This window comes from Plecotus auritus (assembly GCF_963455305.1).
Source record: "Plecotus auritus genome assembly, chromosome: 7".
Taxonomy (NCBI): Eukaryota; Metazoa; Chordata; class Mammalia; order Chiroptera; family Vespertilionidae; genus Plecotus; species Plecotus auritus.
The window spans coordinates 46,919,786-46,937,990 of NC_137774.1; the positions used below are offsets into that span (position 1 = coordinate 46,919,786).

Sequence of the window (18,205 nt, forward strand, 5' to 3'; positions counted from 1 at the left end):
GGCAAAGGCATAGGCAAGTGCATAACGAAGGTTTGTTTTCCAGTGTCCAGATTATCCATAATTCAATCATCAAATCATATGTCCTTCTAATTTTTTCCTTTCTGCAAATCCCTGCCCTTTCTCATGAGCCTACTAGCTCCTAGAAAGCTGGGGCCATGTTGTATTCCCAGCTTACACCTAGCACAGCTGGTTCCAGGTAGGTGCTGGGTACACATGCATCGAATGAGACAAGACAGAAATGTCTTGGAAAGTGGTAGATGCTATCTGGGGTCAATTATCCAGGACCCTATCATTAATAGGTGAAGTAAGTGGTTTTTTCCCATAGCATTTGTAAATATGTCTTTGACCCCTCACTCCGCAAATGGGGTGTCACATACACACTACTTTCTAATAATTAAAATAACAGTTTGTTTGATTTGTATTTTGTTGATTCTTTCACATTTGTTTCTCACTGGAGCTGAAGGGCTCTGCATGAGAGGCTGGGATCCTGCGAGAGCAGGTGGCAACGGGGGGCAGGGCAGTTTGGCTTATTGTGATGAGACCCATTCTGCCCTGGAGTGCTCATGTACTTGAGGAAGCAGAAATTCAGAGATGAGGTGACTTCCCACAGTATCCATAGTGGACATCTGTTTCTATAATTCATCCCTCTTGTACTAAAAGCACCCAAATTTTCCTTTTGGAAACCACACATCTTCCACTCCCGGTCCCTGAAGTTGAATTGTCCCAACTCCATCCTCAGCCCCCAGGATGGACATGAAAATATGCCTGGCCAATCTGAGCATGACTTTCTCCTGGCACCAGATATTGGATCATGGATGGGCATATAACCAATCAGAGACAGTCCTGGGATTTTGACTAAGACTCACCATAGAAAGGCATTTTCTCTTTTCGGCTGAAATTAGAACCATGAAGCCCGCTGGATGGCCACCTGGCCAGGCTGGGGTAAAGCCTGCCTGAGGATGGAGCCACCACAGCAGAAAGCAGATGCAGGAGATGGAGAAGGAGCTCTGAAACATTGCTGGAGTCCCTGGACTGAGCAAGACCCACAGCTAATGCTCCTCCTGGCATTCCAGTTACATGAGTCAGCAAATTCCTATTTGTGCCATAACAATGCACGTTGGGTCTTCTGTCCCTTGCATCTGGGAGAATCTTGATGACATAGTTCATCACCACCTCTACCTCCGTCTCTTAAGTTGGCCTTGCCACTGATACTGGGTTTTCTGAGCATCTTCCCCACAGGGGCCCGAGTAGCCATGCCACCCAAGCTAACAGAAGATGTGCTAATTAGGTCACTAGTCTTGGGTTCTCCACTGGCCGGTAGGCGATCCAATGGCCCCTTTATGTCTCTCATTGAACCACAGGCCAACAAGGTCATTAGGCAGTGTCTATAATTTTAGACTCAGGTGACATGGATGCCCTGACCTCAGAGAGAAGTGAAAAGCCCCCAACTTCACATCCCAACCAACCAGATTCATTCATGGAGGGTGATGTGTGCAGTGGGGTGGGGAAGGAGCTCCGGAGTGAGGCATTGAGCCCTTTGGTGCTATCCCAAGACCACCCTGGGGTACACCCAAGGTCTTTCTTCTCCCCCTGCATGGGCTCCAGGGTGGCCCACTGTGTCTGATACCAGAAGGGTGTCTTGGCAGATGATTCTAATAATAATTGTCCTCCTCCAAGAACCGCTGGACCAGATGCTGTGTAGCCCCATCTGCCTTCCAGCTTCCACATTGTGGGATCAGAATTCTCGGTCCTGTCATCTCCAGGTCAAAACTATTGAGTCAGCCTAGTGCAATAGAAAGGATTAAGTACCAAATTCTACTCACACTTTGTGCCTTCAGTGTCCCCATCTATACCCTGGGGATAACATCTCGAGCATCTAGCAGGGATGCCTGCCTCCAAACCAAAGTGTTAGGATTACTCTCAAGTTCACCCTCCACAAAAAACAGCACTCTCTGCGGTGGTGACTATGCCATCGCTGGGATAAGGCTGGGGGTGGGGTGGGGCAGGAATCACGTCTAGCACCAGCAAGCGGGGATTCCCCTGCTTCAGAGGGTTGAACACAGGTCAGTCAAGTGTCCAGGACCTCTGTCTATTTTCTGACCTCATCTTGGAACTTAAAGCTGGAGAATACATTTACCTTCAAAACAATGACTCCAACAATCCTGAGAACCCACTGGTGGAGTGATTTCTGGGGTGTCCCAGTCCTTGGAGCTCTGAGGGGACAATGCGGGCCGGTGGCAGCCTTGGCCTGGCCTCTGCTCATTAGCTGGCTGACCCTGGGCTCCTCTCCCTTTCTCTAAAGTGAGGCACCTCCACCATATCGACACGGAACTTGTCATTATCCCCTGAGGCCAGTGACTCTCCCCACTTCCCATCTCAGCAGGTGGCATCACTATTCAGCCAGCACCCAAGCCACACACCTGACTGCCATTCCTGATGCTCATTCCTGTGTTAGAGTCTCTGCTGAGACACAATGCTTCCCCACTCCACCCTTTCCCCCATCAAGAACACCTTCTCTGATCCTTGGGAGGAGGAAGTACCTCCTGTTACAGCTCGCAGTGCTTTGCACGTCTCTATGGTAACCTCTCACTTGTAATGGCTACTTCCAGGTGTGCAATCCCCTCTGCACCCTGAGCCCTGAGAGAGCAGAGCCGTGTCCACCTTCTTCACAACGGAGTCCCCGCATCCTGGTAACCACTGCAATGGCAACACATCCCTGCCTTGACGGCCGAGCCCACAGAAGTCATTTCCGTTTCCAGTTCAAGAACAACCAGCGGCTGTGTGTCCAGCAACTCTTGCATTTATTGGAACCTACTTACCCAGCAATCCACAAAGGAGCTTACACAGGGGTGATATTTAGGACTCTTGTGACCTAATCCTGGGATTATCATGGAAGGCCTGGGCTGGTGGGCAGGGGAGGGGAGGCGGCATAATGGGAGGGGCTCTAAAGACAGGGAAGGAGGAACCAGTAGATGCTAAAGACACTTCTGTTTGGCAGGGAGCTGTGCTGTGGGTTTAATATGCTGTGGGTTTGTTGGCCTCTCTCTTGGCCGCTGGGGTGTGTTTGTGTGCATGCGTGCGTGTGCGCGCGGACGTGTATGCATTCGTGTGCTTATGTGAGTGGTAAGGGGAGGCAGGAGAGCTGATCAGTTGGCATCAGGGGTTCTTTTCCTTTTCCTTTAACCTTTCCTTCACTTTTTGAGGCTCAAATTGGATCAATCGCAGAATTTCCTTATTGGCCAGGGTCCCCTCGATGAACTCTTCCTCTGTAAGTTTATCTGCATATGGGAGACAAATACTACAGTCAGGGCTGGCTGTTTTAAGCTGCCACAAGGCTGACACCGCCAGCATGCCCTGTGCAGATGTATCTATCATGAAAACCTTGCGTCTTAGTGTCCCCAGGGTACTCCCACCCCTGCCCCAGATACCCAACTTGGACCTCACCATGAACCAGCAATGAGAGGGTTAATGGCTGGCACTACTGAGGGGTCCAGGGTGCATTTTAGCTACACTTCTCTTCTGATTGTCAATGCCTCTCTCTGCCTTGCTGGTTATTAAGTATCTTGAGTATTTCTCTAGGTCTGAGCCTCAAGTTCTGGAAGAACTTTTGGGGCATGAAGCAGAGCAAACAGTTTCAGTTGAGAAGGAGGGAACAGCATCCACTCTAGAGTAGGGAGTGGAAGTTGAGGGGCGCAGGGGGGTGCCAGGGAGAGCCTGGCTTGTGAAGAGGTCTCTTTGACCCGCCACCCCAGCACACGGGCAGCCCCATGATTCTCAGCTGACAGCTCCTCCACGATTCTTCCCTCTGCATCTCCCATCCACCTCCCATGTGGGACCAGGAGAGTGCCTCGCCCAGCCTCTGGATTCAGTTCTGTCCAGTTCAATGCTCTCCACTAGCAGTTCCTCTGAACCAGAGCCACCGTGCTTGGGGCTGAGGTCACTTCAGAGGGTGGAGGGCAGGGTGTGGCATAGAAGGAAGTGACGTAAAGTCCCTGGCCCCAGGAAACTCTTGGTCTGCTGGGGAAGACAGTCACATGTAGAAATAACTGTAAAATGAGACGGGTGCTCTTTCAGATCATGCTTATGCTCAGAGTTGCCTGCACATAGTCGGTGGCTGAACCGAATTGCACACCCATTAGCTTATGTTCCAGGCCTTTTGAACAACCTTATCTTAATCCTGAATTAGGACCCAGCTGGTTCCCTGCAGGTCTAGGTGGGTACCAGGATTAAGATAAATGTAAAGTCCTAGCTGCCCTGTCAGCCTCCCAAAAAGCCTGGAACCCCACCATCAGAGCCGAGTTCTGGAGCCAGGCCTTGTCCCATGTGGGCACGTGGAAGAACACACATACCACCTGGCAGGAGGAATAAGGCAGCCCCCACACCACTTCCTCCTCTGACGGTCACTTGGGTCAGCTTCCCTGGGACCTAAATTAACTTCCCAAGTGAAACCACAGAAATGAAATGCGGCTTAACTGGGCCCCCATGCTAATTCCGATGCAGACTGGGCTAAAGTTTGCTCTAACTCTTAGAAAGCGTTTTGGAAAACAAGCGAAGCAAACCCCAGTGTCTAGGAACCGGCACCCCTCTTAAACAGAAAGTGCTTGGAATTCCTCTAAACTTGGCGTTTGCGTACAAACGTCTAGTGAGCTATTGCCTTTACTTCTTCCTGCTGCTTCAATGTGGCTGTGCTAACGAAAGCTGTTTTCTTCAGAAGCCCTCCACCCCTCGGAGCCTTCCTTCTCCCCGAGACTCTCAGGCAGCCATGGGCTGTGTGAGCCAGGAACGGGGCGCCATCCCCATTGCAGTGGCAGCTCCATGGGGAGAGGGCTGGACCTGCGGCCTCTGTCCACTCCCCGAGGCCCCAGCCAGCCCTGCAGTGCATGGCGGGGCGAGGTGTCCCCATCTCCCTGGGCACTGGCACTGGGAAGGCTAAATGTTGGTGGGACCAGCAGGAAACAGCTGCAACTGTACAGCAAAGGCCATGAGGGAGAAGGCATTCACCATCATCTTTCTTTCCAAAGAAGCCCCAGATCTTCTCGGCTCGCTTCTCAGGGGTGTTCTCGTCGTCCGGCAGGTGCTTGGCGTCCTCGGGATTGATCATTTTGAATATCGCCTGCACCGAAGCAAGAGGAACGGCTGGTCAGAGGAGCAGCGGAGGCTGCGGCCCTGGGTTAGAGCACAGGTCCCAGGCCTACCTGCCCTGTCAATCAGAGCTCCTGGGAGGGCACCTGTGTTTCTGAGACCTTCAGCTGGATGGGGAGCCTGGGGGCGGGGGGAGGAAGGCTTTCACTTCTTATTTGTTCCTTTCTGTACTGTTTGCATTTCCTGACCATGCAGACATATGACTTTCATTTTATTTTAAAAACATGGAAAAAGCTTCCTGATGTAATCCCATGGCAGCCCGAGGCTGCAATTTGGGAACTGCTACCTTGAACCTACTGCCTAGAAATTTTAGAAAATCTAACAGCTTCTCCCAGGTCCATGTGGTACCTGGTTGCCCAGCCAGGTTGCCTACCAAGGGCTAACATTTGTTCAGCGCCTAACATGTACCACTTTTCTGAGCATTTTACATGTAACCTTCCCAACCTTATGAGGTGTGCATTTATGGACCCCATTTTACAGATGAAGAAACCAAGCCAATTAACTTGCTGAGTGTCACGCAGCTGGAAGCAGATGAGCAGAGCTTCTAACCCAGGCGCTTTGGGTTTAGTTTGCATTATGCCACTCGCCAGCTTATGCCTCGCAGAGCATTTCAAAGGCTGGGGAGAAAGAGGGGAGGCCTCAACAGGCTTTCCAAAGGCCTCCCCAGGGCTCAGGAAGCCCCTCAGTTACCCTTCCGCGCAGGAAGGGACCCAGAGAAAGGTTTAGCTTTAGACTCAGGAGCCTTCTCACCTCCCTCCACGCTCACTAACAAAGGAGCCTGATGTGCACATGTGTGATGGGGGCAAAGCAGGAAGTGCCTCTGCACCTGTGGTCAGGGAGAGGGACAGGGGGTCTCGAGGGGCCCATCCAGCTCTAGGCTCTAGCATTTCCCACCATGGCCCCGTTGCCGTCCACGTTGTAGAGCGAGAAGGCCCACTTGAGCTTTTGGCTGGGCCGACCGGCCGTGGTCATGTGCAGGGCAACCACGTACTAGGTCACTAGGACTCCACCAGCTCTGTACCTCCAAGGCTGGTCAGACCCAGAGAGGACCCTCGAGGCCATGGCCCCAAGCATGTCCCATCCTGTGCCCTCAGGGGCAGGCAATGTGTTGGGTGGCAGTAGGAAGGGCACCTTGGAAACACAGGAGCACAGCCAGGCAGAGGCAGTAATGCCTATAAATTAGCCTGGAGGGGAGGTCAACACGCTGAGAAGTGCCCTTACAACCCCCCTCCCCCGCACCTCCTCTACCGCCCCCCCCCTCCCGGCCCCACCGCTACAGCAAGGAGCAAGGAATCAAACCAGCAGGTGGGGAAGCAGCCTCAGCTGGCAGGCGCCCAGCAGCCGGAGTGGAGGTGACTCTGTTGACTCCTCTCTCTGTCCTGAGCCATGGGAACCAAGTGCAGGCTTGGTGGCTAAACGCTGGGAGTAACTGGCTGCCTGCCCCATCCTGCTTCCAACACCAAATCAGACTGTCAAGGCCTCAGTGAAAGAACCGAGAAAGAACCATCGGATGCTCATCCTGGGAGGTTATGTGGTTTTTCAAGGCCCTGAAGCTAGTTGGTGGCACAGCTGGGACAAGAATCTGTAATTCTGGCTTCAAGGCTAGTGACCTAGTGATCTGGTGAGTGGCAGAGCCTTGGCACCATCTTGCACAGCCTCAGCCATGGATTCCCCTCCCCACCCTTTCTCCCTTCCCCCCCTTCCTTCCCCGTCCGCTTCCTCCTCCTTTTTCTCAAGGAGCACCAACTTGTAGGCCTCTGCTGGGCCTGGCATCCTTTAGGTGGTTCTGAGGATGTGGTCTCCATCCCATGCCACCTGCCAATCCAGGGAAGTTTGATCCGAAGGCCCTGGCCAGTGAGGTTCCCACACATGCCCGCCCTTGACCGGAGGCCCGAGCACAGTCCCCTGGCCACAAGCTGCATGCTCAGCTATTGTATTCATGGTGTCACCTAATGAGGGAAGAAGAGCTGTGCGAATGAAAGCAGGCTTTCCAAAGGCCTCCCCAGGGCTCAGGAAGCCCCTCAGTTATCCTTCCGCACAGGAAATGTATCAAAAGTGTATAAACCATGAAAACAGTCTCCCTTAACGGGAATGTCATTAGAAAAATATAGCAAGTGGCATGAGGTAGAGGGATAAAAAAGATCAGGTAAAAAGATACTAAATGAAGGTAAATAGAAATAGTATAATAGGAAAAATAGAAACATCTTAATTATCCCAAATTTAAGAATGGTTACATAATTTTATGACATTTCTATAGATGAAATTCTAAGCAGCTATTAAATATGGCTTGGAAGAATGTATACTGATATGAAAAACATTCATCATAAAATAGTAACTGAAAAAGGTATAAAATCCTATGTGAGTATTTCATAGCTCTAAACTTAGTTTAAAATATACAGCTAAAAGAATGGAAATGTATATACCAATACGTTGACCGTTTTCTCTGGATGATGAAATTAAAGGTAATTTTAACTTTCTTTTGCATATGTTTCTAAATTTCACGAATTACTTTTACATTAAATAAGACTATTTTCAAGACACCTAAAATCTTCACAACCAATGTGTTCCCGGGCCGGTTGGGACAGGGTTGGAGAATGGGTGTGACAGGCACTGGCCTCCCAGGGGCCTGAGCATCCCTGGTTGGTCCAGAGCACCGGGATGAGAGAGCTGGGGCTCCGGTGAAGGGCCATGAAGACAAGCAGAACTGGAACCCAGGTCTCATATTCCCCGTGACCTGGACCAAACACACACCACCTCCTCCTATTGTGCATCTGAAACATGTCAGGGAATCTGACTAAGCAGTTGAAGGTGTTGAAGGATATTTTAATGAACAGAGGAAGGAAGAAAGAAGGAAGGATGGAAGGGAAAAAAAGGGAAATCATAGGAAATACCCAGATTCTTTTTTAGGAGGAAAACGAAGCTGTGGGAAAATGCCCAGCCTTCTGTTAATCTCAGGATATGAGAGACCCCTCACCACGCTCTCAGAGGCATTGGGTCACAAGGCCTGGGCCCCCATGCCCCCTCCAGCCCCTCCCCCAGCTGCACCGTGACCTGGGTGACCCCAGCCCTGCACGGGAGGGGGGGGGGGCGGGGGGGGCGTGGAGACTGACCATGACGATCTCCAGCACTTCGCTCTTGCTGATGGCCCCGTTGCCGTCCACGTCGTAGAGCGAGAAGGCCCACTCGAGCTTCTGGCTGGGCTGGCCGGCCGTGGTCATGTGCAGGGCGACCACGTACTCCTTGAAGTCCAGGGTGCCGTCGCTGTTGGCGTCGAAGCTGCGGAACACGTGCTCGGCGTAGGCCTTGGGGTCGGCGTCGGGGAAGAACTTGGCGTAGATGCCCTGGAACTGCTGCCGCGTGATGCGGCCACCCGGGCACTCCTTGAGGAAGGACTGGTACCAGGCGCACAGTTCCTCCTGCGTGAACTTGGTGCTCAGCTGCAGCTCCTCCAGGAGCTCCCGGGACAGGGCCCCGCTCCTGCTGTTCCCCATGGACGAGGCGGCTGGGCCGGCGGCGCGCTGCTGCGTGGGTGCGTGGGTGCGTGGGAGGGAGCGGCGTGGTCTCAGGCTGCCGCTGGACACAGACCCACGGAGATGCTGGCGGATTAGGAGGATTTGCAGCAGGTTCACCCCAGTACTTGGAGGGAGGAGGGGCCCAGAAGTGGGAGGGGAGGCAGGCGAGCTCCCAGAATCCCCCTGAGATTAAAGTAAAGAGCTGATTGCAGGTGCTCAGTCCATTCTGGCCTCTGGGAGGACAGGAGGGGAGGTCAGACCCTTCAGATCCCAAGCCTTGGGCCAAGGTCTTCGCCGCGGCCCCTGGCTCCTCCCTCCCCACTCCCAACTCCAGCTCTCTCAGCGCAAGGATGTCCCAGCCTGTCCCCCGCCCTAACTCCGAGGGTCTCATCCTTCACTGAGCCCTCCCATGCAGGGACCAGGCTCAGGAGACCGCGTGGGTTCAAATCCCAACTTTGCAATTTACTAGCTGTGTGACCTCAGGCAATGTTTTATAACCGTTCTCTGCCTGAATGCTCTTCTCCTAGTCCTTCCCCCTCCTTCCTGGCTTTCCTGAACTGTCCCCTCAGCAAGGCCTATACTGCCCACTCTATTTGCAATTGCACACCCCACCCCCACCCCTCAGCAGACTGTTTATCCTGCTTTATTTTGCTCCCTCCCGGGTACACCTTCTGACTTCCTCTTTACTTATCCCATGTGCTGCCTGTCCCCTCCCGGGAATGAAAGCTCCATGGACGGAGGATCTGTCTGTCTTGTTCCCAGCTGCCTCATCATTGCCAGAACGGTGCATGCCCAGCAGGTGTAGGCTTTCGCCGAGTATTCCTTCAGTGAACAGGCATGATAATAGATAACAGCGTCTACGTCATTGTTTTTGTGAGGCTGAAATGGGAGGATACGTGCAACATACTTAGAACAGAGCCTGGCACATGCTAAGTGCTAAATACATGCTAGTATTTGTTATTATTCATCTACAACAGGGATTAAAAACTAAACTGCCTACAGGAGCCAGCAAGGGGAGGGAGGGAGTGAAACGACTGGACCAGGGAGACAACAGGGAGTGGTGAGACCTGTGTCGCACACGCGAGGGGTTGCCAGTGTTCCACTCCATTTGAATGTGGTCATATGGGATTATGGCCCCGAGACTATCCAAGAGAAACCCAGAAATCAGATTTTTAGATGCAATTTCCAAACTTTTAAACTTTGAGAGTCAGTTCAAACATTTTAAAAACATGGTGTGGGCCAAATACAACATATCTGAGGTTCAGTTTCAGCTCGCAGGTTGTCAGTTTTCCCCAGCCTGATGCCTGGGCTAGCAGACACCACGTGTTTGTGGGGTGAGAGGATGGATGCATGGGAGGTAGGGAGCTCTGCAAGGGAAGCCTTCACATCTCCGTGGTCGGCTCAGCCACAAGCACAGGACACAGGAGGAGCCCTTAGCAAGTGTGTTTTGCACCTGACTTCTCATCACCCAAAGGAGAGGTCGGCAGTGCCCTGGATTGGCTGAGCATAATGCTGGAGGGGAGTGCGCCTGGAACCCCAAATTGCCAAATTGGGTGGGAGAGATGTCTCTTCTTTGCCAGGGCTCATAACTACAAAGAATAAACCCTACAATCTCCAGGCGGTGAGTTAGGGTTTGCACCCTATCCTAACAGGCTAATGGCAGGGGCCAGCAGGTCCCTGCTGCTGGGGAAGCCACCTGCCAGGCCCACCCGCATGCTGCTTAGGAAGGACTGAGAAGTTCAGGCACCGGCTGTGCTGACCATCCCTCCTGCCCACGCACCCCCTGTGGTTCCAGAGTGTTTCTCAGGAGGCCTTCATGTTAGGTGTGTGTGTGGTTGTGTGTGTACTCACTCCTTTTCCCCATTAGTGTGTGAGAGCACATTATTTCTTATAGGAGCCCTTCTCTTGTTCTAGATTTCACTATCCTGTAGCAAGGCATTTGTTTCAAGAGCAGTTAGAAATAGGACAGTCACTGCACTAGAAAAAAAACAAACAAAACCCAGGCCATGAATGAGGCGGAGGCTTCACCCCTGACCTCGGAACCAGGTGTGAGAGGCGATGAGAAGTGCCTCCTGGGCCCAGGCTGTGCACACCAAGCCTACCGGTGAGGCCAGGCTAGGGTGACAGGGAGAAATGGAGCTCCCAGGCGCACCCCACCTGCCTGGGTCACAGGGCGGCTAAATGGCAACGCGGGAGGAAAGCCCAGGTCCACAGGCTCCCATCCAGGGCTCTTCTCGAGACATTACCATGGCCCGAGCTGAGGGGGCAAGAAGCTCCATTTCTATAGGTGAGGAGCTGGAGTTGCCATGACAACAGAAGATGTGGACAAGGAAACAGGGCCCTGTGTTAACACAGAGGTAGCTGGAGCCACACTCCCTCTAGCCTCTGACCTCTATGCCCTTTCCAAGGGCAAGAAGAAGGATCTGGAACCAAGTCGGAGGCAACCTGGCACTGTCCACATTCTTCAGGTTGCTGTGCCCAGAGGGGCCGGACCTCTGGAGGGGACCACAGGCAGCTGTGTTGATGCTGCTGAGAGAGGGGTCATGACCTGGAGGTTTGTTTGAAAACCTGCATAAACATCTTCTATCAGAGGGAGAGTTTATGCTCCTTAGTCAAACAAGTTGTTGGAGATGATGTATTGTGAATGGATTTGTTAAGTCTGAGCTGTGACCATAAACTCTCCCCGAACCCCAAAGACCACTGGGGAGAAGGCTCGTCTCCAGTCAGTCTCGGTGTGTGTCTCCCCCGGTCCTGACCTTGACTGCAAAAGCAGGCTCTTCCCAGAGGCTGGCCCTGTTCGCACCCCAAACCAGGAGCTGTCTTAGCTGTTAGCCAGGGCCCAGCGCCCCCCCCCCCCCCCCCGATTCCCTCACCTTCCCCTGTTCTGAGCTCAAAGACAAGATGACCTTCCCCCGGGCTTGTTTCATGCACTGTGTTCCCAGACCTAGAACAGTGTAGTAGGTGCTCAATAATTATGGCACGAAGTGAGGAAGGGATGGATGGATGAGACAAGAAACTATAGCCAGGAGCCCCTTGTGTCTGTAGGGATAAGTCACCAGGAGAGCGGCCTGGGCTGGGGGCCAGGTGTGTGGGTACGCCAGCATGGCACCTGTCTGGCGGGTCAATGCCCAGGTGCCTTTTGGCCCTCTGCTAAGTCATCAGGAGAAAACTTATCACCGATGCTGGGAGCCTGGAGGAATGCGAAGACCCTTTGTACAAAGGACAGCATGGCCGCGCTCCAGGAGGGAGGGTCACCCAGTGGGACCAGCGTCGCTGGACAGTTTATTTCCCATGGGGTGACTCTAAGCATCTCAAGTGTCCACACAGAGCCGAGGGAAAAAATGGGAGAGCATTTAACTTCCTGAAAACGCCTTATAATAACGCAGAACAATTATATATAGCAAATGCCTTCAAAATTTAAACCCTTTAAACATTTAATTCTTCAGCATTAATACACACAAATGCTATTACAGGGGGCGGGAAGGGCGCCCCCATGGGGATCGGAGTTTCAACAGTGTTACTTATAAATTATATTACATCGATTTTATTTACCGATCTAGGCAGCCAGAGGGGAAGGATATACAATTCCAAGTAAACACATTCATACCGGGATGAGGAATGCTGGCAGGAGACACAGCTTTGCAACATTAAAAATGTATAAAGTATTTAGCAAAAGTTACAGAAAACAGACCAAACAAGCAAGTTTATTTTGTTAGAAAATTCCACCTTCGTAGGGTTTGTGATGTGCTCGTGTCTGTGGAAGGACCACCGTGCCCCTCCGCCCCCTCGCCTCCTTCCTGTGGGCAGGGCAGAGCTGCAGATTCGGGGCCCATCACCCAGGGTGGCTGGTGTCCCTTTGAATGTCAGTCCCCGGGTCCACACGGCTGCCTGGAGGCCCCGGCTCCCGAGAGCCAGGCTGCTGTAATGACGCTGGAAGAGAGCGTCTCCCTTGACAGATGGGTCCACAGAGGTCCCGGGAGGGGAAGTGACAACTTCAGGTCCCGGGACAAATGAGACAGCAGAGCGGGCAGTCCCATGCTCTTGCCCCTGGGACCTCTGTCCCAAGGTCACACTGTCCCCAGTAGAGCACCCATGTGCCGCACCCTTTGCATTCACCCTTGCAATCCCATCGGGAATCTCCCTGAAACTTCTAAGGGTCAATGTCCCCTGAACAGCGCCCAGAGAGGTCAGAGGTGGTCACAGCCCTTCTGCCTCAGAGGCACCTCCCAGCAGAGGCTCCTGAGAACCTGGCCCAGCGTCTAGGTGAGGGGAAGGGGAACATGCTTTGTCACTTGTCTTAGTCTCACCCCAACCTGCAGCCGTAGGAGTTGGGTCCCTCCCTTCAAGACAGGCCGGACAAAAATAAGACTGCTAGGGGTTGGGGGGTGGTGAGGAGTCCTACCCGGCAAAATGCAGCCCAGGGCCTCCCAGCAGCACAGACCTTGGCTCTAGCACGGGAGCCTGTGGGCCTGCGCGCCGGCCCTGGCTGGGCTCAGGGTTTTCAGTTTGCTTGGAGAGGTGCCTGGCTGCCTTCCAGGGCTCACCTGTCACTGAGCAGGCCATGATCAAGACATGGCTTGGAGGAGCCGTCACCTTGGGGGTCGGGGCATGTGCGGGAGGCAACCAATCAATATGTCTCTCTCATTGTCAATAGCTCACAAAACTCTTAATTGTAGCTTCATTTGTATCTAAATGGAGAAATGCCAGGGTGTCCCTCCCGTGAGGATTTTAGGTAACACCATGCACTACTGCGCCGATGGGACCCAGATTAGGTGTGGCCATGTGCACAGGGTACAGAATTGGGAACGGCTAGTAGGAAGATCGGCTGTAGTAACTGCAGAAGGCCTGAGACCTTCTAGAATAATACCCTTGGTTTGCAGATGAAGCAGATCCAGGAAAGGGTGGTGAGGAGCCCAAGGCTAGTTCCCTGCCTTCTCATCCATGTTACACCCATTCCCTTTTCACCCCCTTCCCCCTCAATGCTCAATAAATGCAAAGGAAGGACTGTGCAAGCAGAGCAGACTTGAGGGTCCCCAGGAGAGAGGGGACCTGTAGTTGAGATGCAAGCTTCAGGGCACAGTAGAAGTGAAAGGCAGCTGAGACCCTGCCCACCCCTTTGCCCACTCCCTGGCAACCTTCTGCATTGTCTAATCCTGACATGAACCAAAAAGGCAAGTGTGAGCCTCCAGAACTACCTGTGGGCACGGCTGGCATTTGGAGAAGGAGCCTCGGGCTGAAGTAGCCATGCAAACAGGCTGACTCAACACCAAGCTGAGTGAAAGAAGCCAGACTCAAAGGCTACACAGTGTGACTCCATTTATACAACCTTCTAGAAAAGGCAAACTATAAGGTCAGAAAATTAATAATCAGTGGTTGCCAAGGGCTTGGAGTGGGAGGAGTGGCTTGGCTCCGGAGCTCTGGGGAAATTTGAGTGATGGAAATATTATGTTGATTTCAGAGGTGGTTACAAGGCTGTATAAGTTTGTCAAAATTCACAGAACCAGTATACTTCAAAAGGGTGAATTTTACTGTATGTCAGTAACCCCCATACTGAATATCAAATACCTCAACAAACCTGGAAAAAGAAACGGCAGTGTGTCCTATGGGGTGGGAAGGACCAGGGGAATAAGTTGGGGTGCTGGCTAAGTCAGCACGCCGCCATCTGCACTCCACGTAGCATTTGTAAAGTGCTCTCCCTACCTACATAGCAACAGCAGGTCTGCGAATCCTGTGTAAACGCTCCACTCCGTGTCCAGGCCTCTCATAGCTGGAAGCAGAATCACTTAAACACGCCGAGGTCTTTGACTCCTTTGAATTTTATGGCTTGTGTTTCCAAGAAGGGACTTGGGCTCAGCCAAGAGTTTTCTGCACCCATCCACTAATCTAGTAATTGATCGGTTTTCACACAGGGAATGGAGACAAATCCCTGGTTCATGAAACTGGCGGCTTCCGTGACCTTCTGAGCAGAGAAGTGCCTCCTGCTGCGGAATCCTCCGGCCCCACGGGCGCTGGGTAGAGGTAGAGAGGAGGCCCAGGCGCCCCACGGCAGAATCTCAGGACAGCCACTCCTGTGGTTCAGTTGCCAGGGCTTTGCAATACTGATCAAAAACACTAGAAAAAAACGGAGAGGAACCAGTTCCTTTTCCTAGAGGTTGTCATGGCAACCAGCTCACGTTGAAGACCGTTTGTCATAGAGAATTTTTTTTTAAATCAGGTTTTCACAGATACAACTAAGTGAAGGCAGGTAGAAGGGGCTCACTTCTTTTCAGAAATGAACAATAGAGGCGCTCAAGAAAAAGCCCAGACTCACTTACCCTCCTGAATAAACCCAGTGAAATCCTCTTACAACCTAAACACCAGAACATAAACGCAAAACAATGACCAGATAGAGTGTTTGCTACCCTGAAGTGCAGTTTTAGATGCTCTGGACTTCATCCTGATCTTGGCTTCACCCAGACTGCAGGGGTGGGGGCGGGAGTGGGGGGCTGTTGACAAGGACAGGGGGCCAGGACTGTCGACTCCAGCTCTGCTCTTAATTCAGTATTAATTTCACTGGCCATGCTTAGGCTTCATTCTCTTTGTAAAGTGAGGAGTTATTTAAAACAAAAAAGAAATCTCAGACCTAACCAGTTTTGCTCAGTGGTTAGCACGTCAGCCTGTGGACTGAAGTGTCCTGAGTTCGATTCCAGTCAAGGGCATGTACCTTGGTTGCAGGCTCCATCCCTGGCCCCGGTTGGGGCACGTGCAGGATGCAACCAATCAATGTCTCTCTCTCACATCGATATTTCTCTCTGTCTCTCCCCATCCCTTCCACTCTCTCTAAAAATCAATGGAAAAAAATATCCTCGGGTGAAGATTAACAAAACAGAAAAAAGAAAAAAGAAATCTCAGAAATTCAAGTTGGATATGGGCTGGGAGTCTAGTGACTAGGGCACTGAGGCCTTGTTGCTGTCTATCTCCCACCAATTGGGTAAGTGCCGTATGACAGTAGATTGTATTATAATTACAGGTTCCCAGTGGGTTAATTGTGATAGGTTAAATGTTCTCATTCTCCAGAAAGGTCAAAATATCCCTGTCTACATGGGCAATAGAGGGACTGGCAAGAGTGCCTGGCTTGTCCCAAGGATCTGCTGAATAAACGAATGAATAAATGAATGCAGGTCAGCACAACAGACAGTATCCCTGAAAACCCAAGGTCTACAGAGTACCTGTATGTGAATGCCAAGGTCACTGACCTGCAAGAACCCTGAAGAAAAGATGTCTATACAAAATCACAGAAAATAAGCCCATACCTTGCCCTCAGATCTTAGCACAGCGCTTGTCTTCAGTTAAATGCTCGATGAATGAATAAAAGAGGGAAGAAAAACAAAGAAAACGCATGTGAAAAAGCTACCGAGACTGAGGTGAAGGGATGAGGAGGAAAGAATCACTTCATCAAACAGACCGGCCCACACTGGGCCAGCTCAGGCTACCCCAGAAGAGGCAGGAGGGCTCCCTTTGTCCCAGGGAGGAGCAGAAGGCTAGAATCCTTAGAGAGAAGGGAGAAGGCAAACTCAGTGAGCATATCCACTCAAAACGTGTTCATAACAAGGCTATTGGCTTTGAATATCTGAATATCATCCACAAATTAGTTTACTAAGCCACAAAGCAGTTACTACTTCACCTGTTTTTAGTAAAGAAACCAAGAACGGAGACCCTGAAACTGGTGGCTGATGTCACGGCCCCATCCCAGAGCCAGGAGTGGTTCTCCACGCAGCGGGCAGATTTGGGTTGGAGGCCTTCACACTGACCTTTCTGGTTGGGATGCTTCAGTAAGAGAAGGGACAAAGTTTGGTTTGCTTTAGTATATTCAGCATCTTTCTACCATCAACTGTGAGAGAACTGTCTGACTCAATGCAAGAGGTACCAAAAGATTCAAGGTTAATACATCATCAGATACGTAAGACTGAAAGACCAGTGAGTTGTGCTCTTAGAATTCTGCACTCTTGGGAATATATGGATCCTGTAAGTCCAAAGGAATCGATGGGGAAGATGAAGTAAGAAAGATGGGTTGGTTCTCAGGGCGTGGGTTGCAGGCTACCACCTGACCCTTGCTCACTGCACTTCCTCCTTCAGGTCCTTTGTCTTCCTCTGGGCCTTTCGAATTGATTCTCAAGACTTAACATGACGGAGCACACGTTTGCTGTGGTCAGGAAGAGGACAAATGATGGGCAAGGGCCCGACTGCAGCCCTGAAAGCTCCCTAAGTCACACGCAGACCAAGTTTTACCAGAAATTGGGAGCTGAAGAAAGGGAAGGTGGCCCCAGCACCAAGCATGGCCTGATGTGGGGCTCTGGGCTGTGCAGGAGTTGCTGAGGCGCCACGGTGGCGAGACGCTGCCCAGTAGGCGACAACCTACTGTGGCCATGTTAGTCTTTGATGCCTGTACAGTGACCACCAATGACAGGAAGCCATACGAGGGACAGTGATCCCAATGCTGCCATATGCAAGCAGGGGGAGCCATCAGGGGATGACAAAGACTTGTCCCAGCCTGTCTCACACATGGGACTAACCCAGCCCCGTTTAGAGTGTGGAAAGGGGTGGGGATGGGAGGAGAGAGCATCTGCAGGTCGGAGGGCTGGGGATTCTTGGAGAGACTTTGCAGAGAATGCCTGATCTACTGGGGAATCCGACTCATCACTGTGACTGAGAGCTAATTTGCTGATGAGGTAGTTCCATCCTGACCTCTCCAGGCAGGGTCAGTCTGGGAAGATGGGAGCTAGGCCTTCTTCCCAAGACTCTTGATCATGAATGGTGACATGGAAGAGCCAGGATGTGGACTTCCAGAATGCAACGGGGAAAAATAAAGAAGGAAGGCTGCAAAGGATTCTGAGTGCGGGCTGTTGAACGCTGCCTTCTATCCACGACTGCGATCCTGACACTTGGCTTGGAGACAGAGAGCTCCCTCCCCTGACCCTCCAAAGCCCTGGAGACCAGAGGGCCAGCTGGAGGAAGGACCTTGGGGCTTCCAGGGGCACGAGCATGTGACACAGCTGGCTCTGGGCGGGGCGATGACCCTACGGTGCTCAGCAGGGACCACAAAGTTCCAGCTTCAGTTTGTTCCCAAACGGCAAGCACAACGTGGGAGTTGGGGGTCTTCGGCCTCAGAGACAAGGGTGGGGCTGTGGATCCACCTTCTTGGCCTGGGAACACTGGGGACCTCCCAGCGAGGCTGCCAGGCCGCCCTTCTGGAATTGCTGGCTGCCGCCCTCACCCTTCCCTCTCCTCAGTGGGCAGGAGAGTGGGGGGAGGGCAGCTCCACTTGGCAGCGGGACCCACCACCTCCTCTCCATGGCGCCCCCAGTCCCCCTCCTTGGCAGGACCCCGGGGGCCGCATGTGCCCGCCTAGATCTCCATGTCCACAGGGCGGATGTTGCCCGTCTTGTGCTCTCTGACCCACAGCTCCCTGTCTTTGGCTGGGTCTACTTTTCGAAGCAGCTGGTCCACAGGCTCGACTGTCTGCAAGGGATGGAGAAGAGAGGACACCGTTAGGGGCAGCAGCGCCCGCGACA

General features: G+C 52.3%; 2 protein-coding genes across 5 annotated transcripts in view; both read right to left on the reverse strand.

The window, feature by feature from the left end:
- Positions 1 to 3,156: 3,156 nt before the first annotated feature.
- Positions 3,157 to 8,633, reverse strand: RCVRN (recoverin; the record flags this gene model as incomplete). Its single annotated transcript, XM_080678065.1, has 3 exons — positions 3,157 to 3,278; positions 5,002 to 5,113; positions 8,253 to 8,633. The coding sequence occupies 3 exons, from the start codon at positions 8,631 to 8,633 to the stop codon at positions 3,157 to 3,159; spliced, it is 615 nt and encodes a 204-aa protein (XP_080534191.1).
- Positions 8,634 to 12,060: 3,427 nt separating this feature from the next.
- The window catches only part of GAS7 (growth arrest specific 7), a 211,203-nt gene continuing 205,058 nt past the window's right edge, over positions 12,061 to 18,205 (reverse strand). For all 4 annotated transcript variants that reach the window (XM_080681514.1, XM_080681515.1, XM_080681517.1 and 1 more), the window contains exon 14: positions 12,061 to 18,152. In XM_080681514.1, coding sequence (XP_080537640.1) covers positions 18,039 to 18,152 — 114 coding nt within the window. In that variant the 3' untranslated portion in view covers positions 12,061 to 18,038. The remainder of the gene's footprint in view (positions 18,153 to 18,205) is intronic.